Genomic DNA, 24,132 nt, shown 5'->3' with positions numbered 1-24,132 from the left:
GGTATATGTGTATTGATCTGTCTTTACACCCCAAATTAAAGAGGATTTCAGAAACTTACCTGAACACTGTTTTTGGACTAGGTGGTGAACAACGGGTAAAAATCATTGAACGTTTGCATTAACTCTATGCTGTGAACAAATCTTCTAATACAGAATACTAATATTCTGTTTTTAAGGTTTCTCGTGTTACTCTTCTGTAGCTAATGGGAGGAATATGATACTTTGAATTTCTTTCTATTGATACTGATTTGTATCCAAAAACTAATGTCATCAGAGGTGAGCATAGCATCTAGGCTTATGGTAGGGAACAGTTAGTTCCTGTTTCATATTTGGTCATAATTTTAAAGAGAGTTTCACATAAATAATAACATGTTTTTTCTATGCATTATTTAGTTTTACTTAGACTGATTCCTAAAATTACACTTGAACCGGTAAATCTTGGAAAGTGCTGTCAACGCTAACAATTAATAGTTACAGTGAAATGCAGTATTATTGTACATAAAGCGATAAGGAGGTAAACATTTTGGTTTTACTGATCCAAAAAAGTCACCTGTAGAGAAGAAAAACTGTAATTTTAAAACATTCAGAGAAGGAGAAAGTTGCTGTATGACCATGCAAGGAAGCAGTCTAAGCAATTTAGTCAGTAAGTTGGCATGCAGTGTGACCAGATTTTTCTCTTAGTTACCTCTGTATAGCTGTACTCAATTTTGTCTTCTTTTAGTACATCTGTACTGTGAATTTACTGCAATTTCATTTCAGCTGTTTCCTCTTCTACCAGCCACTCAAATATTATATTAATCAGTCTATCTAAAAGTGGAATGGTTGATTTATACAGTATATGTATAAATATACGAACGTGTCATGATGAAATCCTCTCATAGATTTTCTTAGGAGTAAGAACAATAAATGAGATAGATAAAAAATAGTAGTTTCTGAGGCCCAGTTACTATTTGCACATTCAAAGGACCATATTTACTTTTGCAGGGATATTCTTAGCCCGTAGTCTTACGCAATTTTGATTTTGTAGAAGTTCAAACAGAATTATTAAAATACCAATGAGTTAGAATCATGTGGTGAATGGTTTACATAGCAATGGGTCATGAAAAGATTTTTGCAAAGAGTAAATAAAGTATTTGTTTCATATGCTTAACTGCTGGATACAGCTGATCAATAAAAGAGTAGATATGAGGGATGAAAGACTGAATTTCAGTTATTGAGCTTTCCCTCAAGTACACACATTAGTTCTGTTCCATATGCTAATTTAGCTTTTCCTTTAACTTCTGTGTGTAAAAACAGAGGTGTAATTTGACAGCAAAGTACTCCTAACTATATACAGAAAATTTTACTTGAACATTCATCTCTTTAAAATAGATACTTTAATTTGCACCAGTCAATATGGAAAGTACAAGATTATATCTTTTTGTCTGATTTTTAAATATTCATGATACAGCACTGTTTTGTGTACTAATGCCATAAATGATTTGTTTAGATGACTGGAGAATTATGTGCCAAAGCATGGGACTTTTACAGCAGAAACTTAATGAAGCTGTATTTTGGGTAAGTATATGAGTTTTACATATACCTCAGGAACAACTTAGGAAAAATCTTTTACCAAAGGAATATTTATGTAGTTCCTTTCGGGGAGGAAAAAGTTTTCATTTTAATAGAACAGTGTGAAGAGAGATTAGAAACTTAGATTTGGCTTTATTTTTCTTCAGCAATACTATTGTATGTTAAAACTAGTCAGTTCTGAGTTTCTGCTTTTTCCAGACCTGAACAAAGTCCATTTACATTTCTGTACTTTAATCAGCTCTATTGGCCAGGAATATGGTAGTATACCCAGGAATAAAAGGATAATTTGCGTTTGGGTCTGAAAGTAAAAGATCTAGGTTCTCTTCTGCTCTTTCTTTGGTTGCCTTTATGCTTGGGATTAGGTAACTCATACTTTATGTAATCCAACTTCTCCTTTTAAAAATAGGGGTAATATATAGATATGTTTTAAAATATGATAATCACATGTTCAGTGATTTCTTTGTTATAAACGTGTGTCAAAATTTAATGATCCTCCATTTAGGATAGATAAGTTTTGGCTATTTTGTTTTGAAAAGCATACAATGCTAATTATATAGGAGGTACAACTCTGTTAGGAACACTGGTGAAAATCCTTCCTAAGAATCACAGGATCACAGGATTGGTAGGGAGGTGAAGATTTTCAAGCTATACTGTGGTTAGCCTTGGTGAACATTTGTCTAGGCTGTTTTTAGTCATCTTAAATATCACAGGTGTTGGAGACAGTACAATCTCTGCAGGCAGTTTATTCCAGTACTTCATAATCCTTCCTACTAGAAATATTTTCCTAAGACCTGAGTCTTCCTTGCTACAAGAGAAATATTTTTTTAAATTATTTTTGTCTTATACACCAGGGACATGGAAGATTATTCCTTATTCCTTTACAGCAGCATTTTGAGGATTGTCTGAGCTAACAATTTTGTTTAATTATTATAGAAGTTGGACTGGAACAGTAGAATGTTCCATTTATAATTGCTCCCAACTGTATGAAATTCATTTTTTTAAAATTATTATTTGAAATGAGAGAGATTTTGGCCAATGAAAGTAGTCATGTAAAGTCTAATTTATTCAGTAGTCTTTCCAGCAAATCAGATACGGAGAGATAGTGTATTTTAATAGATCAGTGATATATGATCCATTTGAAATACATTTGTTGTTCTGAATCTAATTATTTCTTATTACTTAGCTTAGAGGAGAAGTGGGATTCTTACCAAAGCCTAAAATTGTTAAGATATAAATTGAATTTATATTCTGTTATATTAATTTTTATTTGTATTGCCAAGAAAATGTAAATAGCACTTAAGTAAATGAATGCATCTAGCACTTTTAAATTATTTTGTATAAAAACTCAAATGTCCTTCTGTAAGTACAGATCTGTACATTAAAGCATAGCTGACAGCAGCAGGAGTATATGATGGTGGAAGCAAGCAAGTTTTTATTGCTCAATACTGTAGGATATTAAGAACAAGTAAAAACTTTATTACAATGAGTGACTGAACTACTACTGAAAAATATTATCAATGCATATTTTATTTAAATTATAAATAACAAACGTCAGTTCTATTCAGGAGTTTATATTGTTGAACTTGACTGCTTTGTATTTTACAGCAAATTGCAGAGTTTTACAGATTTTACTTCATTCAGGTCAGGAGACATATTAAATTACTCATTCTGTTTTAAAATTCAGAGGATGGATAAAATATAATCTGATGAGAAAGAACAAAAGAAAAAAGGCAAAGCAGAAGATGGCTCTAGCAGTAGTCCATTATAATGTCCAAATGTTAAGAGTAATTATACAGAAGTGGAGCACGTGGGTGCAGATTCACAAGGAAACAATGACATGTAAGTCTATATAGCTGCTTTGCATAAGACAAAAAATACATGTTATATAAAAGAAAATTATGCAGTATAAATTAAATATGCTTGGTCCAACAGGTATTTCTTTTTGCAGGATGCCATTCATTGGTTGACCTGTGGCAACTTGATGCCATGAATGCCGTGAGAGGCAGTTCCCTGTATTCTTTGCTAGGGCTGGTAGTACCAGCTGGGTGCTGGTACTCTTCTCTGAAGACTGAGCGGTGATGCTGATGCAAAGCAGGCTTGGGAGGCATTAGGGAAATGGAGCATATGTCAGAAGTACAGGGTGGAGTGAGTCGGGATGCTTTTCTGGGAGGTGAAGATTAGAGCGATAGGGATAAAACAGGAGGGATCACAGAGTTGGGAGTCTTGGCTTCAGTTAGAGGGAATGCATGATGAGAAGTGGGGAAGGAGTGAAGATCAAAATAAAACAAAAAAAGTCAGAAGACAGAAAAAAAAATACTTTGTTCATTCTGCCTGAGACTTTGTGTTCCACAGATCCTGTGGGTATGGGTTTTTTTAAAAGTCTCCACACAGCAGTAGCTGTGAACATAGACTCTGTTAACCTGAGTCCACCCAGACAGAAGTTTCATAAAAGTAAAGAATGGGCCAAAAGCACTACCTATAGCTTTGAATTTGAGCTCAGGCAGTTCTGTGTGACTCAGACATTGCTCTTACAGAGCCAGAGGCCCAAGCTGTTGTCTCACTCCCCTAGGCAGTTTTCAGAGACTTCCTGTTCTTTTTTATTACTTCCTTTTATATTCTCTTATAAATATTGCTTTCAGCCAAGGCACCTTTTGTTAATTTTAAATTCACGGAAGCAGAGGAGGAGACGTCTAGAGGGCATAGTTACACAGTATATTTCCTTCCATGACAAAGCTGACATATGGAGAAATATCATTTAGTCATTCTTGGCTGTGTGACTCTATTCGTTGACTCTTGACTAGTACCCGTATAACTGTTTGTGGGATTGCACTGTAAACAAGGTCGCTGGAATGATAGAGAATTAAAAAAAAAAAGAGGTGGGTCTTTTTTTCTTAAATAAAATTTGATCGTTTTGGGAATCTGCTTATAGTAGAACTCTACTGTACTATGAACACAACCCATGAAGGAGTGATCTGTGCAAAAAGTTCAGGAGTGAACAGTGTGTTGTGAGAAAGAATTAAAGGGGCAGGTCAGTGGGCTGTTAGATCTTGATTGATGAATGTCAGAGCAAATTAATGTAGATGCAGTTTGGCCTTCCCTTGCAATACTGAGAGTTTTTGCCTTCCTCACTTGGGCAATGAAAATTTGATATTATTTTGTAGGCATTTGCTTTGCAAATATTTCCAGTTTCTGTATCTTATTGGCTGTATAGCCTAAAAAGTTATTAAAGTTTGTAATTAAAGTGTAAAATGTACACTTATTAAAGTGTATAATTAAGTAATATCATAGAATATGTTCCCTAGAACACATAGTGTTTGAGCATGACTCAGGTAACAGAAAACAGACTGAGGTTTATACTGTCAACAGTGCATCTCTTGCCAGATTTGAGACACACGGATTTTTTTTTTTTTCCCCCACAAACAAGAATGGATCTTAAATGTACCTTTATAATAATTTATTTCAGTTGAATTTCAACACACCTTTTTGTTAAAAAATAGTAGATAAGTGATTCTATAGTATGTATTTAATATATCAAAATTTACATTTTAATCCTTCTTTTGATAGTGAAGACTGCATGTCACACTAATCAAGCTTAGGCCTTGTCCATAAGATAGGATTATATAGGGCTAAGCTACGTAAACATCTATACGTTCTTGAAAGTATCAAGAGTCGTCTCTCAGCTCCCTTTGTAGCTTTTTTTAGCTTTGCAGGTTTTTTTACAAAGTTAACTGACAAAAAAAATTTGAATGACTTAAGTTTTTGCAGAAAATTGCACTTATTTCCTCTTGTTTTTATTTCAGTGGCTGTGAAGAGCATTTTATTTTGATTGCATTTGTAACACCTTGTACATATAGAAGGACGGTTAGAGTATTCCCCATGCTTTTTTTTTTTTTTTTTTTTTTTGTGCTGGACTAAAGAAAAGTCAATTCCTTCCAAACTTTCCTTAAAAGTAATTTTTTAAAATGTTTACGTTAATTCATAATGAACACGTGTTCTTTCATAAGCTGCTTTACTGTTCTTTGTATGTTTAACACTGGTGTAACACTAAGGACTTGACTTTACTGAATTTATTCTTATGACTTTTGACTTCTATGCCATCTGACACATTATTAAAGTTTTGTTATTGTATTTTATTTCACTGAGGTCTGTATACATCTTGTACCTCCAAGCTCTATGAAATTATTGGGCAATTTGGTAGATCAAACTGTAGATCAGTAATGTCTTATACAGAACTCTGATAAATTGGAAATATGTCATGTTTATGCCTTGCCTGCTAACTTGAAATCCTATTGCAACGGTCTTAATTGTATCTATTGTAAAAAGTTGATATCTATTTCCTTACAGACGCTGAATTGAATAGCTATTTTATTGAAATGTAGTTTGATAGACAGTCATTCATCTAAAGCATTTAAATGACATACTTGCTCTTACTTGTGGTCCTCAAATTGGTTATAATTCTGTATATTTTCAGTGGCAGCAAAGAGTCTGCAACAGATCTTTACCAAAATATATTTAAATGCTGTCGTGAAAGCTTGGCATGCAGAGGCCCACAGTTCTTTGAAAACAAAAGCATATTTTGAGGTATGCAGTATAATAGTTTAAATATAGTAAGCTCAATGATTAAAGATTAACTCTATTAATTCCAACTGTTATGGAAAAGCAGCTCTATCAATATTAAATGAAGCATTTTAGTGTACTACTACTAATAATACTACTATTCAGTACTTATGGTGTTATGGGAAGCAGATCATTACCTCTATATTCTACAAGTAAAAGTTTGGTCATACCTTAAGCAGCAAAAGGGATTGAGTGTTGTTGTATATTATCAGTGACCTAGCTGGATTGGTTGGATTGTTGGATACAATATTGTTGGATACAATATGACATCAGAGAGATTTTAGTAGTGATGCCTTTTGAAGACTTGTCTGAAAAATTCACATGTGCGAATGTTTCATTCGTATGTTTATGTCATATTGTGTGCACAAACTAGTATACACAGTGTTTTACTTTGGAAATGCAGATGGTCTCCTATGCTTCTGTATTGTATTGCTATGATGCAAAATCACGAGATGCACCCTAAAACTATGATTATTCTTAGTAATAGCAGTTACAAATGTTCGTAGATGTGTAGCTACATGGGGATTTGAAAATACCTAGTTAAGTTTAGCAAATTTGATTTCATTTTTGAATGTTTAAATGTATTTGAAACTTTGAACCTGCAATTAAGATAAAATTGTACTTCTCTTGTACCATCTTTTTTCAGAGTTTGGCAAAGGAAAGTCAGAAAGGCTGTTTTGAAACAAATGATCTTACTGTCGGACATGAAACATCCCATTTACCAGTAAAAGCCTTATTACAGGTTTGTGATAGTTGGTGTTCTTCCTAATTTTTAATGTGTATATTTCATAAATGGTATATATCATGTTTTGTTGAAAAGGACGTGTTTGTGTGATGGAAAGGAAGGTTCCTGTTTACATTGTTCACTTAGAGTCAGGTGGAATCCTTTGAAGGATGGTAATGCTATTCTTTCCTTCAGTGGCACCTGATCATATTCTGCATACCCTAACCTGACATCCAGAAGCTTCTCCGAGCTGAGACTGAAACAGAGAGAGGGAAACACAGAAAGGGATAACAAGAAATCAGGAAATCTGTAGGATAGATGAGAGTGGAACTCCTGAGAGAAGTAAAGGCGTTTGTTTGCAGTGAATAGAAGCTCGTAAGCCAAGCCCCAAATGTGATAGAAAGCAGTTTAATTTTCTTAAAAATATACAGAAGACTGTATGGACATTGTGCAGCTCCTTAAGACAGGAAAAAATTGCTAGGCCAGAAAGCAAGAGTAGAGTAGAGGAATCTACTGCAAGGGCACAGTGGATAGGGAGAGATTTCTTTCCAAACATTTTTATTCAATTTATTTAAATTAATTTGTTTATTTAAAAGGTTGCTTTATTCAGTATTTTTGTATCCTTACAAAATGTAATTGTGAAGAGTGAAAGCTTGTTAATACGCTAACTTCTAGAAGAGAAGGTAGTTCTACTCAGAAGCAGGAAGATTGATTTTAGGCAGTGTTTTAGAAAAAGAACAGAATTATTAACTACTGGTTGTGGGGCCTTCAGTTGTAGAGGCCAGTTTAACTGAATTATAGGTTGGTTACTGAAAATAATTGCCATTGAGGGATACATTGGAACTACTGCTAAAATGTTTTCATTTTATCTTCTTATTTATAAGCTTTAATTTGTCCTATCATGTTTTTCCATGAATTTAACATTGCAAAGTGATATTTCAGAAAAACATGATATGTTTTTCTTTAAATAGTATGGACTATAGTGAACTCAAAATTCCGTTTTTATCCAATGAAGTCTAAAACCCAAATGCCAATACTTAGTTTTAAGTATGTGCATAATGCTACTGACATCACAGGAAACTTGAATCTGTAAGCTAAATCATGTACGTAGTTTACAGACCTTACTCACCAAAAGTGCAGCATGCTTTAATTCTTCTTGATGTTAGCTATCTGGATTCCACTGGTGGTGCATACGGTCTTCATGGAGGTGAGACTGGTTTATTTTGATTTAGGTCCATCAATGGAGTTTAGTCTGTGCTGTTTTCTTAGTACTGGCTCACTCAGTAACCAGAGAACTTCTGCTATCGAATGATTCAGATATGGGCCCCTTGCAGCAGCAGCAGTATCTCTCCTAAAGAATTTGGGAGCCATAATACTCATACCTCTGATTACTAAGACATTGATACAAGTTAAGGAAGAATCTCTAGTATGAACCTCTTCTTCAACAGCAGTGCACTCAAAAGGGAATATTCTTCCCATACAAGTGTAAACACCACTAAAACAGAGAGAGATTGATTTACTGCATGAGTAGCAGAATGACCAAAATTTGATCTATAGTGCCACCTCCTAATGTTCTCTTTCCTAATAAGGTAATATTATACACTAGAATAGTATTATATATAGAAGGTAGTATTATATAAGGAAGAGAGAGAGAGAGTGTGTGTGTGTGTGTATTTTTATATATATATATTAAAGATAGTATTATAGCTTACATGTGTCCATACCTATCAAACTTGTCATACCTATAAATAAATAAATAGTTATTCAAATTTTCAGGAATTCTGGTGTCTATACTAGCATCCTTTCTGTTAGTTCCATAACAAACAATATTGACAGTATCATTCCTTTTTTTGTAGCTTGGGAGAAATCTGTTTATTTTATTTTAATCCATGAGCCTTGTTTTTTTGACATCCAAACCATGAACTCAAAATATAGTGACATGTTAAGCTATCCTTGTAGGTTGCCCTTTTTTGAGGTCACATCACATTCACAGTTACATGTGCTGCTGTCACAAAGAATCAGATCTCACATACGTAAAAGCTATGCACATGAAAACCAGAGTCCAGATATTAACATATTGAAAAGAATGACAGCTATTCTGAGGTATGTAGGTGCAGTTTTTGATTAAGGCTACAGAGCAGCTGTAAAAATACGTTATATAATTTTCTCTTCTGTTTATATGTCAAGTTAATTTTACAGTCTACATAAATGTACTTTCAAGTGCTATTTCAATGGCTTAGCAGGAAACATTGATGTCTTCCATTTCTAGAGCAATTCCAACTCTGAGGTATGGAGCTGAAAAGCAAGGTAGTTTGCCAGATTAGACTTTGGTCCCATCCTAATGTATATTTTAATGTGCGTTTTTGAGGAGAATGAAGTAGTAGTGAGAATTCTACTGATTTGAACAGGAAATAATAACCTAAAGAATAAGAAAAAAGAAAATTGCATGATCCACACAAATTTCAAGCCATATTTCTGTCATCCATATATAAATATGTCGTTGTAGGAAGAGGGATTATTTTTGTTTGTCTTTATTTAAATATAGCATTTGCATATCTAAAATCCAAATACAAAAGCTAAAGCTAAGGAAATTGTATGTCAAAAAAGAAATCAAAACTAATTATATCACTGCAGTGAAACAACCCAAGAGGTAATAAAATGAAAAACAACAACAGGGTAAGGTGAATATATTAGGGAATGTTAGTCAAAACTCCATTGTAGTAATTGTTGAGTTTTTCACTAGAGAGTGATCAATATCTGTTGGATTTTCAGGAAACAATAAGTAACAATAACATTTTTTGAGTATTTTCAAATCTGCTGATTAATTAAAAAGATCTTTAACGAGCCCATTCAGGAATATACATTTTTTGTCACAGTTCTTTTCTTGTGACTGAGCACGCAGGTAAAGATAAAGAAATATAAAAATCTTGCATCTTAAGCGGTATACCTATTGTATAGCTTTTTATTCCTAAAGACAAGCTGTACAAACCAGTTTCTGTACAGCTTTTCACATATTGTGAAATTGTGAATTACATATTCAGATATGTAATATCTGCCTGTTCATTGAACTGAAGCAAATGTAGTTTTCTGTTCTTATTTGTATGTAGTAAATAATTTTGAAATATGATTTTTTTCAGTCCTGTTTTCTTATGGTTCAGTCCTGTTATTTCCCCCTCTTTACAGCATAGGAAAATAAAAAGCTTTTAATATGTAACATAATATTATTTCTGGGAGGAACCTATGCTCCAGTTCACTAAAGGATTTAAAAATGTAAAATAAACTTAGGTAGGAGTTTGTCACCTAGATCTAAAATGAAGATCCTTAAAATTATTGTTTGGTGTCATTTAACTGTGCAAATGCTCAAGGTTTCAATATTCAGGTTCCTCAGAACTTGAAGTTTTGCTGAGGATCTTGAACCCGCAATTATCATTGGAGGGAAGCTGTCCCAACCTTCCTATGATTCCCATTTACCCTTTCTCGCCACAGCACTGTTCTTCCTTTGTGTTCATTACAATCATTTATATGAACCGCATCAGGGAACAGAACTGTCTGAAAAATTTTCTTTCATTTTCTTCTTTTACTGAATCAGTTGACAGTTGGATCAATTCCTTAATCCGGCTCATTGTGTGGCTGCACGAACAGTTATTTGGGTACAGAGGAGGAGATGGGGAACAAGTGGTGGGGAAATGGGTGAAGCATGAGTGGATCTGCCTGGTTTGGCAGGTGTAGGGTGTTCACTGAACTGCAGTGCCTCAAGGATAAGCTTGTTGGGATCTGTCAATGAAACAGGTCTCCGCCTTTCTAGCCTGAGAGTCCATAGGCAGTTTTAGAGCATACAGGGCGTAGCAGCTGCTGCTGTTTTTCTTCAAAGTGTCATTGGAGAAGGAAATATTTGTGCGTTCCTTTTAGGCGTAATTTAAAGAGTGGGTCCCTTCACCGTCTGTGGGGAGATGTGAGTGAAATTCTCACCTTTACCCAAGAGGTTCACACCCCTGTCACTGCTCTGAAGGCTGTGCTGACCGCAGAGCTGTAAGCTGGCAGTTTTCACACAGGGAGTAAGGGGGAGATGGAAGCAGGTCTTTCTGGGGAGCCTCCTCATACACCCTAGGAGGAGAAATAAGCCTCCCCAAAACTTCATCCAATCCATCCTCTCCCCTCTTTTCTTGCCTGTTCCCCCCTGCCTCCTCCCTCCAAAAGAAAAAAAAAAAGTTCTGTCTCTAAACAGAATGAAGAGAATAGCATTACTTTGAGATAGTGAAGACATAGGTTTGGGATATAGATGAAGACAGTAGCCCAGACAAGAACAGGGCGGGGGTGTTGTTAACTGGCCGGTGTGCTAGACAGGGTTTGCCATCTCCCTCTTCCTTTTTTTGCGTAGCAGTGGTGAGACAAACTGAGCTGTCGTGGGGTACACTGTGGTTGTTGTCATGCATGGGGGTGCAGCAGTTTCCTATTTTTTCCTAGGGAGCTATCCCAAGAGAAGTTGGGCTGCAGGGGATGGGAGCTGATTTTCTTGGGTTATGTTGGGGTAGGGAGGGTTAAGGACTGGGATCAACAAAAAGATGACAGCAGCAGTGCAGGGATTTGGGGAGGGGTGCATGGAGGGGCATGGAAGCGTGTGGGGCTGGGGAGCGCCTTCTGGAGGGTCTCCCTCAGGGCACGCGAGGGAGAACAGGCTGAGCCAGCTGTGCTGAAAGTACTTTTGCAAGTTTTTTTGTGTATGTGGGATAAGTAGTACAAGTTATTACATATGTGGGCTGGAAGCTAGAGCTGTGGGTCTTTGGGGCAAGCCAGAAAATAATGGCTTTATTTATGTGTAAAGTGCAGAGGGAACAAAAATTATTACAGAAAAGCAGGAAGCCTACTGAAATGCTTGTTTTGTATTTAAAAAGAATGTAGCTCCCTTGATCCAAAGAGATGTGCAAATCCGTGTGGCTGTCACCTGGTTTCTTTTTCTTGAGCTGTCACTATTTTATTCACTATAGGAAGTGCAGAAAGAGCTCTTCTGTTTACTGGCACAGACCAGAGCTTCCCACTAGCTGAGTGCCTAACCATTTGCTGCAGAAAGGCAAAGCACGCATTCCTTTCTTTTTCCTTCCTTCCTCCCTTTCTCTCTTCCTCCCTTTCTCTCTTCCTCCCTTTCTCTCTTCCTCCCTTTCTCTCTTCCTTTCTCTCTTCCTTTCCCTCCATGAATCCTCATGCTCTCTTTTTGGTGGATCCAGTATGTAGATACAATTGCCTTCAACAGGAGACTGTTACTGGGTGCTTGTCTCCTCCAGGCAAAATCTGTGTTTGCTCTGAGCAGTCACAGACTGTGGAAAATAAAGTGTGCCTGGACTTCTCAAAGTTTTGGAACTTATGATAAGGACACTTTATTGCCTCTGTCACTGTAGATGATATTTGGTGGTGGATCATTTCAAAATCACAGGGTATTTAGCAAATATCATTATGAGTATGCTATCGTTTATTGCAGCTTTCTGTTCTGCTTCTGTGCAAAAAAATATCTGTCAGTTTGTATTTACTGCTGGGACAGGATCTGTCCTCAGGGCCAGCTGGAAACCATTTGCTTTGTAAATTACAGTTTCCTAAAAAAGTCAGTGGCACCACAGTACCCTAATGTGGAGTTATTGACAGAAAATGATTGCTGTGCTTTAGAGCTGGCTACTGTGGTCTTGACCTAACACGAAATAAATGTTTCAACAGACCTTTTCAGAACTGAAAATTCAAGACGTTACTAGCAAGAGAGTGTCAAATTAAAAGCCTTGCTTTTGTTCTTCTAATATGAAACTAAAGCCTATTAATGAATAATAATACAGTCAATATTTTCTTTCTCATTCTAATAAGTCATATAGTTCCATTTATTCAAATACTTTCTGTGAGCTGTGTCAAAATTCCTTAGAGTTTTAAATTAGATTAAGTTTTGAAGTTAAGGAAATAATCCACATGTCCAAATTAAACAGACTTTTGGTTAGAGAAGCCTGTGATGGATCCAACTATAATTACCATGGGATGCAAGTCTTTGAAGGGATGGGGTGTACAGAAGCAATTTGCTATTGAAAAGGGCCTACACATTTTTGTACTTTAAAAAATCTTTGTAAGTCCCCAACTGCATTCTAAACCACTTAAATATCTTTAAAATGAGTATGGCTATAGCAAGCTCCCAAGATTTCAAAATGAATACATAAAGACAGAAAACCTGATTTTTTAAATTGTTTTAAGTAGTTTATATGAAATGAATACAGACAGCTTGTTGGACAGCAGCACGTTTTGAGGATTGTGATTAAATTCTAGTGGTAAAAGACATATTATCAGTGATTTTCCTACCTGATTTGTCCTTTTCTAGCTAAAGAAATTATAGCCTTTGGATAGTTTCTATAGGTTGAAACAGAAAATATTTTTAAATCTTGGTAGAATACTCGTGATATTTCTGCTTGTTTCTTTTTGTTGAACTTAATCTCTCTGATGAAAATGGGTTCTAGCCGATATGTTTTTCAATCCTATTCATTTCAGTAGAACTGCACAGAATATAAATCAGGATAAAAGTCTCTCTTAAGGAAGGAATATTTCCTTTAGTGAAACATCTTTTTTATTAGAGCATCCCTTTTCCTAACAGTTTCTTAGTGACTCATTTACTATAAGGCATATTTCAGTATAACCAAGATAACCTGCACTTTGGTAATCCGTGTACTCTACACTTACACAGGTAGTCACTCTTTCTTCACTTCTTAGCTATGTTGATTACTAGAAGTGAAACAAAATTTGCAATTATTTACTTACTTTTACAAAGGCTTGTGTGTATTGCTTTGTGTAGAACAGTCATTTGAGTCTCAAAGCCTCTGTTTGACTCAAGATTTCTCTTGTGCCTCTATAGTTTGAGTGAACTCTGTACAGAGTATGCATTCATTTTCTGGAGCATACTTCAAATCATACTTCATATACTGCTATGATGAACAACAGGTTTTATTGTATGCATTATTGTATGGAAAGTTGAATAACTAATATGGAAATACTCTTCTGTAAAACACACTGGCATCTTTGTTATGTTTTCACTTTGACATCTTACTATTAAGATATGTATCTTAAGTGCTAAGCTCTTTGAAAATGTATATTATTAAGAAAAATTTCTCTTCAGTGACAAGTTATGGGATAAAATTAGACAGTTCTTTTTGTATTTTTGCTATCAGCCAATTACCATACCCAGTTAAAGCCGTTGCCATTGAAGTATTATTGTGCAGTTATGAAAGTAATTCCACTACAAGCATAAAGTTTTCCTTATGTAAAAGTTGCTTTAGGAAAAGTGATGTGGAATTTTATTAACTGTGTTCCTTTCAGCTGGTTTCTTTTTCATACTTAGAACTGCACATTTTAAGTGTTGTGTTTCATATCAGATATTTATATTTCAGCATATGATGAAATAATTCAGTTCTGCAAATGATTATGGATATGGGAGTTTTTAGTATGTAAATAATCCAGCTGTCTTATATAAAATTCTGCATATGCTCTTTGTCTTTGAGTCTTAAATGAATCATATATTTTCAGATGGTTATAATATAATGTGTATTTTCTTCTATAGCAAAGACATTAAATTTTACCATATTTTCCCTCATTTCACAGAATCATAGAATCATAGAATCATAGAATCATTAAGGTTGGAAAAGACCCTTAAGATCATCGAGTCCAACCGTTAACCAAGTCCACCACTAAACCATGGCCCTAAGCACCACATCTACCCATCTTTTAAATACCTCCAGGGATGGAGACTCAACCATTTCCCTGGGCAGCCTGTTCCAGTGCCTGACCACCCTTTTGGTGAAGAAGTTTTTCCTAATATCCAGCCTAAACCTCCCCTGGCGCAGCTTGAGGCCATTTCCTCTCTTCCTATCCCTTGTTACTAGGGAGAAACTGCTCATAGTCCATGAAAAATGTACAGTTTTGAAACATACCTGTCATTCTCCATCACAGCCTGAATTTAGGAGCTTTTAAGCAAGCTGTCTTTTCATACTCTTTGTTAACACTGTTAATGGGAATAATTGACATTCTGCTATAAAAGGTGTGTTTAAACTCCTAAGAAAGAAGTATTTAATTTTAAAATAGCTCTTGTTGTTTAGGATAGGTGAATATGTATCATTTAATACAGCAGTGCTTCTTATTGAATAGTTTTTAATATCATTTATGTCTGTTTTTCTGATATAGATTTTCCGTTATGTAAATTTAGTTGATCTGGCAAGATGTGCTCAAGTTAGCCAAACATGGATGCTACTAACTCGGAACAGTTCATTATGGAGTGACGTAAGTAAGATAACCACTTTCAATATTTTATTTCAATTTTATTTCTTTTAAAAAAAGAATGAGGCAAGGAAGTAGGTTACTTTAAGAATGCTAAATATCTAGGATAAAAGTTTTATCCCAGAATATGACTTGTTTTACTCAGCTACGTGAATAAAAAAATACAAGCAACTCAAATGAAGTTGTCTGTGGTATATCATTATAAAATTGGTGGAACTGGAAGAGAATCATCCACTAAGGCTTGGCTATAGCCCACTAAATTTAGACGGTTAAGTGAGGTGTCTTAGGCTACCTTGGTCATCTAAACAGGCACTATATGGCTACTGTGGAAGGAGAACATAAATTCAGTTACAGATACCCCGAGACTGCTTGTGTTTGCTCTAGAGAGACTCCTGTCATCCCTGGAACAAGTAGTGCAGACCAGCTCAGTTCCATACTCATGAGCTCTCATCGTTGTTGAGGTGGTCACTGTGTCTCCAGAGCACATGTCAGTGTCCAAGGTACTGCATTGTTTCTTCTACCCTAGCAGTCCAGTTCCCTAGCACACACATTTTGGTCAACTTGCCTTCTGCTGTGCATTGTGTGACCATGCTAGCATAGTTTGTTTGGGGCCATGCCTGAAATAGCTACTCCTGTCTTTGCCTTGAACTTAAAAATACAATCACACTGCTCATTGCTGTTGTCTTCAGTAGTGCAGATGAGGCTTCAGGTGTGAAGGCCTACCTGAAGGCTCCCCAGTCCTTAGGCAGTGGCTTAAGACTAGCCGTGGCACCTCAACCAATATCACCGTTGCTTCTGTATGATTGCCTCACATATAGCCGTTTATCAGCAGTACAAAGAAAGATTAAGGCCAGATTTTTAAAAGTGTGTGGGCACTTCAAACATGATTTAGTCAGATTTTAGGCCCTCAAGTCTGAAATTACAATCCAAAATACCCTGTGCATCTTCTGCACAATCCTGGAGATGTCTAATCTGATAGGCATCTCCTTTTTGGACCTAAAAGTTTATGATGATGATGATGGTGAGGAAGGAGGTGATTGTTCTTCTCTTTTCTCCAAGAACTGCATGACCTGCAGAGCTTAGTGTGAGGAAGCAGCAGGGCTGCTCTGCAAGAGAAGGTGAACTGGGAGCGAAGGTGCTAGAAGGGCAGGCAGGGGCAGTGCCCCCCACTTACAAGGGGCATGGTCCCACAGAACCTGTGCAAGAAGAGCAGAGCGGGTCCAGTGACAGTAACCAGGGTCAGACACACACCAGAGACTGCCAGTCAGCCCTGTTGTGAAGAGGCATCTCCAAGGTCTAATCTGGAAGTGAAATCCATGAGTGAGGTTCAGGGTCAGCCAGACACATGGCTGGATACAGACATGCCTGAAGTGTAGTTCAAGCAAAGGCTCAGGGCAAGGGCATGAGCTTAAAGGCGGCTCCTGAGCCAAGTGGGGAAACCCCTAATGAGGCTTCTCCAGCTCTTTCACACAATGAACTGTTTTTGCAACAGTCTTATCTAGAGTTACACTGCTGCAACATATAGGAACTGACCCTGTACTCTGGGACCTTCCCCTGAGGAAGGAAGAGGTTGCAGAGCCTGTTGGTGAACCCAGGACCCTGACACTAGGCACCTCTCTCCCATTTAAAGAGATCCATTTGGGATCCAGAAGGTGCACAGAGTTGTGCCTTGTGAGGCTGAGAAGAGATCTGAACTTGGGTCTCCCAAATACGCTGTTCTGTTCCCTGAGTGGGACACAGGCTCTAGTTCCCAGGTAGCTGGAGGCCTATATCTGCCTTCCTGACTGAGGTAAAGAAGTTCTGGAGGGCTCAGCAACGCTGCTTGCATGTCCTACTGTCTGGTTCTAGGCAGCTGCCTGTTCTCTGTGTGAGCGTCTTTAAATTGACCTTCTGATGTACTTAGCTGTCATGATAGTTTGTAGAGTCTCTGCTCAGATCTGAGTTGTTGAATCTACCCTGGGCACCAACACCTAAAAGACACTGCAATACTCGGCTTGTAGGTGCCTGGAGCCTTTATTAGGTCTAGTCTTAAGTTACTGTGATGAATGCATGATCTTAATGACACTAATATTAAAACTTCTGATAATTTTAATGTAAGAAGAACAAAATCCTAATAAGAAGGTGAAAAACTGGAAAAGGTTCCAGACTCCTGACTTCCTAGTACTGTAACCACTTCCAAGCATTCTGCATAGGAATAATGGTGATTGATTTCTCAAAGTATTTGGGTAATAAACATGTATTATGAAATATACAACAAGCAGAAGCAGTGTAGCTGTAGCAGATTATACAAAAGGGAAAAAAAGCTTTTTCTAGCTTTTTTATGAACAAATTTAAAGAAGGCATGAAAAAGTCTTCTTCAGAAAAGGAGATATTTCTTATTAAACGTTTGTATGTTGGCTTTCCTGCTTTTTTTGAAACACTCGGTAGACAGACTGTTAAAACTATTTTCTAGTAATTTTTGTTAAAACTTCTTAAACTCAAACTTTTAACATATACTAAGAAAAATAATGTTTTTAGTCAGAGATCTAGATATCCCCAGCCTGCAGCTTAAATCACTTAAGGATTCTTCTACTAAAACTAAGATGGTAGGTTATGTATTCTTGATATCTTGATATATCAGTAGACCATTAATTAGAAAAAAAAAATCTTTAGCAACTTTAGAATTTTATACATCTTAAAGGGAAAAAAATAAAGTAAATATTCAAGTCTGACAATGTTCTTTGCACGTGATGTTCTGGCATGTCATATTTTGGCAGTTCAAGAATTGCTTCAGCTCCATAAATACTGTAGACACATGCTTCCTCTGCATTTATGTATTTTTAGTCAGCTGTCTGAAATTTTTATACACGTAATGCACACACTTCGGTGTTTTCCTGACTATTGATTCAGTGTTTACATAGAACTTCATATATTTGCTAGGGATTTTCATAATGATGTGTATTTTGTATGTACTACCTATTTTAGTACTGAATTATATATCAATTGTTTAAATTTTTAGATCAATTTTTCATCAGTAAAGCATAAAGTTCAGGACCAAATAGTAGTAAATATTTTGCAGAAGTGGCGTCCATATGTATTGCGGTTGAATCTGCGAGGTTGCTATTCTCTTCACTGGCCTAGCTTTAAAAGTATCGGTAAGTATTACACGTATTTTTAAAATCTTAATTGTCTTTTTAAACTGTGTCTTCTCTCTGTGCTTTGCTGTTGTCCCGTTTTACTGCCGATATTCTTCTCTGTATGTCCAGCCATAACGAAGCAATGTGATTATGAGATCTGTAAAATTACTTTAAATGTGGGCCTCCTTCCTTCATTACAGTTTCCAGGCCCAGCAATATCCATATGACTGAACATTGCTAGAATGCCATAGAATGGTTTGTATTACGTGTGAAATGCTGTAACATGACACATAAGATTGGAATGCCAACACATGCTTAAATATATCAGAATGCCAGAATCCAACTCTACTGAGATAATTATCACAGAATCACAGAACGGTTGAGGTTGGAACCTCTGGAGGACATCTGGGCCAACCCTCCTGCTCAAGCAGAGCCATCTAGAGCAGGGTGCCCAGGACCATGTCCAGATGGCTTTTGAATATGTCCAAGGACAGAGGCTCCACAACCTCCCTGGGCAACCTGCGTGTAGTAAAAAAGTGTTCCCTGATGTTCAAATGGCACCTCCTGTGTTTCAGTTTGTGCCCATTGCCTTTTGTCCCATCTGTCACTGGGCACCACTGAAAGAGCCTGGCTCCATCTTCTTTGCACCTGCCCTTCAGCTATTTATATACCTTGGTAAGAGACCCCTGAGCCTTCTCTTCTCCAGCTGAACAGTCCCAGCTCTCTCAACCTTTCCTAATAGGAAATATGCTCCAGTCCCTTAACCATCTTTTTGCCCTTGTTGGACTCTCTCCAGTATGGCCATGTCTCTTGTGTACTGGGGAGCCCAGAATGGGACATGGTACTCCAGGTGTGGCCTTACCAGTGCTGAGTAGAGGGGAAAGATCACATCCCTCAGCCTCCTGGCAACACTCCTCCTAATGCAGCCCAGGATACCATCCACCGTCTTTGTGGCAAGGGCACATCGCTAGCTCGTGTTCAACCTGGTGTCCACCAGGACCCCCAGGTCCTTTTCTGCCAAGTTGCTTTCCAGCTGGGATGCCCCCAGCATGTACTGGTGCCTGGGGTTGTTCCTCCCCAGGTGCAGGACTTTGTACTTCCCCTTGTTGAACTTCATGGGGTTCCTGCAAGCCCATTTCTTCAGCCTATCAAGGTCCCTCTGGATGGCAGCACAACTTTCTGGTGTATCAGCCACTGCTCCCAGTTTGGTGTCAGCTGCAAACTTGCTGAGGGTACACTCTATATCATTGTCCAGATCATTAATGAAGATGTTAAACAGGACTGGACCCAGTATTGACCCCTGGGGTATACGGCTAGTTACTGGCCTCCAACCAAAGGCTCATAGACAAAAAAAAAAAAAAAAAAAAAAAAGAGAGAATCAAAGCGTGGTGCAAAATATTAATGTGGTGTTCAAATTTTAGCACAAATAATAGGTACTTGATTCTCCTCTACTGCCAAAACAGAGTTCCTCTGGATGTAGAAAAGCATCTTAGTCCTTCCTGAAAATATGTGTGAAAGTACGTGTGACCATGTGATCAGAGGTTAATTCCCTTTGTGACAGCATTTTGCAATAGTTTCAGGTCAGTAATCTTTTTCTCAATGCAATTGTATGCTCCACTAAGCAGAGAAGTGGGCAGGAAAAATAAAACCTTTTATGATCCGTGTTAGAGGTTCAGTGCTAGCTATGAAAGTGTACTTAATTTGTTAGGAATTACCTGCATCCTAACTGTTATTCAGCCATTTTATCATGAAGAGTGTTAAAACATCTTGGTAGTGTTTTCATGAGAAAAAACTTTTCTGCTACAACTAGGCAAGATCCCAAGAAATGTTTTTGATTCCTGGCACAGCTTTACTTCAGTGTTTCTCAAGCAGAAGAATGTTACTGATTGACTCTTTTCTAGCCTATACTTTAATTGAATGCAAATGCATAAAAAAGAAAAGGAAAATGTTTTATTTTCCAAATAAAAGGTGTATTTTGATGTTTCGAGACTATAATGCACTTACTGTTTAATCAGATAATACGTGATTGAAATTGTTGATGCAGCCTATGACAATTTCAGTGTGTTTTCTTTTGTTTTAGAAAATGACTGTGTAATTATGGGTGAGAACAATTTGCTCTCTAGAGTGGTGACGGGAAAGAACAACTGGCCAAGAATAAAAAGTATATTTGGTCATGGTCTTGGCTTTTAAATCACAGGATAAAATAACATTCTCAATGATATCAACATGCAAGTTGTTTAGTGAAATAGTTTAATTTAAGATTATAATGAAATTTGGCAGATAATAAAGAAAGCAAGCCAAAATAAATCATACACAGCCACGTCGCCTCCATTATGGGGGCTGTACTTAGAAATGTTAAATCCTTTTATGATTTTGTTTTCCTTATGTATTTGAGTACAAAACTAAAACCATAGTAATGTTTTTTGTGTTTAAAGCTAAAAACATGTAAAGAACAGTTGCGATAGAATTAGTTTTTGTATACACACTGCCTTTTCTATCGCATTGTTTAACTGATTCGTATCTAGTTCAAATAATTTAACTTAGAAGTATCAGCATGTTGGTTCTATCAGTTGGAATATCAGTATGTTGGTTGCCATCTATTTCCATTTGTCTTACATATCAAAGACACTAAATTCAATTTGTGTCTCTACAAACTATGTATCTTCCATTTTTGTTGATAATTTATGTTTTCTCTAGGCTCAAAATCAAAGATTATGTCCATTTACCTCTACTCAGTGCTATTAATTTTAAACTAATTGTGATGAATCATGGTCCACAGGGGCTTTTAGAAAACATTGATTTATAAAGCTGTTTCTTCTAACTTTGAAGATACCCAGTAGTTCTTTTCCAGAACGAAACTCATTTATGTCAGTATACTGTTGCTGTTTAGATTAATAACATATTTCTTCTGTTAAAACTCATTGATATTGATCACACAGCCTACTTGTGCTGTTCTTTTGAAGCTCTTGTGAATGGTTTAAAATGGCTGCAAAACTATTTATGTTTTTTTAGTGATTGAAAATCACATTGAAGTTCTCTTCCTTTGACATTTCTTCAGCTAACAAACTGCATTGAACTGTCTGTTCAGTTATAGGCTACAGATGTGATGAACCTTTCCATTCGAACTTCCCCGAGCTACAGTTCTGACCTCATCTTTCCAAATAAATCCAAGATTACACAGATTTTGGCAACATGTTTTTATTGTTAATGGTAAAACAGCAATGATATTAACTGGGATTTAGGCTTGTTTGGCTGTCTAATTGTGTTAATATTTTTTTGTAAATTAATTAGCTGCAATTTTTAAAAATTGTTTTTATGTACTGCAACTTTGGTATGTGGTGTATGCATGAAATAGTAGTCATTGTTTAATATCTACATATGAATGTTATATGATTCCAGCTCAGACTGTCTTTGGCAAATGAATGTGTTGTGCCAAAGAAAAATGAGTATATGAGATGCATGCATTACAGCTCAGCTGTTTGTGGTATTACTCCACCCACTCAGTGATCTTAGAGAATCATTTGACTTCCATGTGTGACTGGCAACTGCATTTAAAAGCTGCCATTCATATTCATAGTGCGGGAGCTAAAATTTCCTCGGAAGCTTTTGAAGTGTTTTATTCCCAGTAGTGGTCAAGTACTGACAGACCTATCCATTTTTCCTGCACCCTGTCACGGCGAAACATGGCGCAAGATCATCTTTCCTCTGTTTCATGTGCACTGTGTACAGAGAGGGGCACTGCTTCTGTAGAGTACTGTAGTTTATCCCTTAAGACAGCACTCCTAGTACATATACTGCCTATCAGAAAGATGATGCACTATCATGCCCTTATTCCTGGATATGGACAGAGAAAGAAGGGGAATCAAGAGAGAAATTACTGAAAGAAAGGACTTACAAAGGAAGAGGAAGGTCCATGATTTTCTTTTAGACATGGAAGTGCTTCTGGGACTTTTGTGATTAAATAGTACAGAAACATCAACATTAAATTGTGGTTTGTGGCTGTGGTGTTTCATGGAGGGTGGACTTTAGTTTACAGTACATTTCAGAGAAACTCAGAGAAATAGGAATTAACTCTGTAATGGTGAAGTTTTTATCAACTGTTAGTTGTTTCCCCCATATGTATGTTTTTCAAATATATTCTTGTCTTTTTCCTTGGGCTGCCTCCTTCTGTACTATCTTCATAGTTCCTATATGCTTTTCCTGTTCATACAGTCTTTTCTCAAAGAATTTGCTACTAGACACTGTCAGCAGAACATACTAGCCTATATTACCCTTGCCCCAATCTAGTATTTCCATTCTTGTGTTCTTATATTATTTGCAATTGCAATTACTGTCTATTCTGCCACATCCTCAGTGTGGGTGTCTGAAAATGCCAACATCCAGAAAACCCTAATGGATTCCAGCTAGTTTTTCAAGGAAGGCTTCCCCCCCGGGCTTTTTTTTTTTTTAGTTATAGGAAACTAAACCGCCACTTGAATACTCCTGTATCTATTTTATAACAATTCTCTAGAATTGTTGCAAAAACTGAAGTATGCAATAACTTTAGACAGTAAGGGATAAAGTTACAGTGCATTGTAGTTAAAAGAATAGAACTTCTAGCTACTCCTTGAAAGCTCCAGAGGCCATCTAAGGAAAATAGTAGCAAGGACAAAACAGCATTCGAAACTTCAGTCCATTCTTCTCTTGACTGCTAGAAGTCTTTTCACTTGTTGATTCTCAAGAGGCTTAGACAGATCTGCTCTTAAGTATTGAATTTCATTTTGGTGTTATTGCACAAGTGTTTCTTTCATGGAGCTTCTGAGATGACACTGATTTCACAAGTTCACGCTGAAACCTTTATTTGCAGGGTACTTGTTGAACCATGTTCCTCTAGAGTGTCCTGTTGATATGTCCCTCGCTTATAGATTTCACACTTAACAGCTATCACCAAACATTTTGTGCTGTTAGATATAGGCAGCATGTTCAGCTCATCATCCCCCTTGAACCTTCGGCAGATGGAACACTTTCTGGTGCCACTGTTCAAGAACGCTGAATGATCACACACATTCCCCTTAACTCTGGCTTCTGCTGAACAATTGTCCTATCTATCACTGCGACCCCCAGGTTTTAGCCTTGGTCCTAAGAGGGGCATTTTGTGATCTGTTTAGGAATCCCCAGAGCCTTTGAACTTGTTATTTACAACAATTAGGCCACTGCTTGCGGTCCACAGTCTTATTCCACTGCTTTTCCAACTGGTAACCTTTTGCTGACCACAGAGATCGGAGACCTCTCACCCAGCTTGTATCCTATATTCCTTTCCTGGATTGCCTTTTCTACCCAGACTTTAGCCTACCTCAAGCTAGTTTTTTTCCTTAACGCTGACTCTTTGCAGAAATTAACCTAACATGGTTTATAAATTCATTTTTTCCTACTCAGCTTTTCTCCATTGGCTGTGCTGCCAATAACAGATGTTCTCCTGCGGTTCCATTGTCTGTCCTTTTCAATCATTCCCCGTAGTTCCATTCTGTACTGAAATAATCCTCCAGAATTTGAGAGGAGGAGGAGTTCTTCACTTAATGCTGGCTGCTACTTATGACAGATTTTTTTTCTTTCAGCACTTCTGAGTTTCTAGAAAATGCCCCATTTAGTGAATATTACTGGCCAAATGGGATTTTCGTCTGTGTTCATCTTATCAGGATTAACCTTTAATAATTAAGGTATTCCCAGGAGCAGGGATGAGTCAGATACTGTTGTATTTGCCATGAAGTTTTTAAAAGATGTTGCAGAAGAAATGGCTAAATTATTCAGTTTATCAGTAAAGCACAATTAAATATATTC

The 24,132-nt window shown here is 36.8% G+C and overlaps 1 protein-coding gene across 5 annotated transcripts in view; it reads left to right on the top strand.

The window, feature by feature from the left end:
• FBXL13 (F-box and leucine rich repeat protein 13) overlaps window positions 1-24,132 on the top strand; it is a 93,764-nt gene that overhangs the window by 10,168 nt on the left and 59,464 nt on the right. For 4 of the 5 annotated variants that reach the window (XM_087767568.1, XM_087767570.1, XM_087767567.1 and 1 more), the window contains exons 3-9: window positions 2-95; window positions 1,490-1,557; window positions 3,257-3,411; window positions 6,044-6,153; window positions 6,836-6,931; window positions 15,107-15,202; window positions 18,198-18,333. In XM_087767568.1, coding sequence (XP_087623694.1) covers window positions 2-95; window positions 1,490-1,557; window positions 3,257-3,411; window positions 6,044-6,153; window positions 6,836-6,931; window positions 15,107-15,202; window positions 18,198-18,333 — 755 coding nt within the window. The remainder of the gene's footprint in view (window position 1; window positions 96-1,489; window positions 1,558-3,256; window positions 3,412-6,043; window positions 6,154-6,835; window positions 6,932-15,106; window positions 15,203-18,197; window positions 18,334-24,132) is intronic. The other variant, XM_087767569.1, reaches the window with a different exon arrangement.

This window comes from Nipponia nippon, unplaced genomic scaffold (genome assembly GCF_047370975.1).
Source record: "Nipponia nippon isolate SJK-2023a ecotype South Korea unplaced genomic scaffold, ASM4737097v1 scaffold_3, whole genome shotgun sequence".
Lineage (NCBI taxonomy): Eukaryota > Metazoa > Chordata > Aves > Pelecaniformes > Threskiornithidae > Nipponia > Nipponia nippon.
The sequence above is the reverse complement of the archived record's forward strand: the minus strand, read 5'-3'. Positions and strand labels throughout refer to the sequence as shown.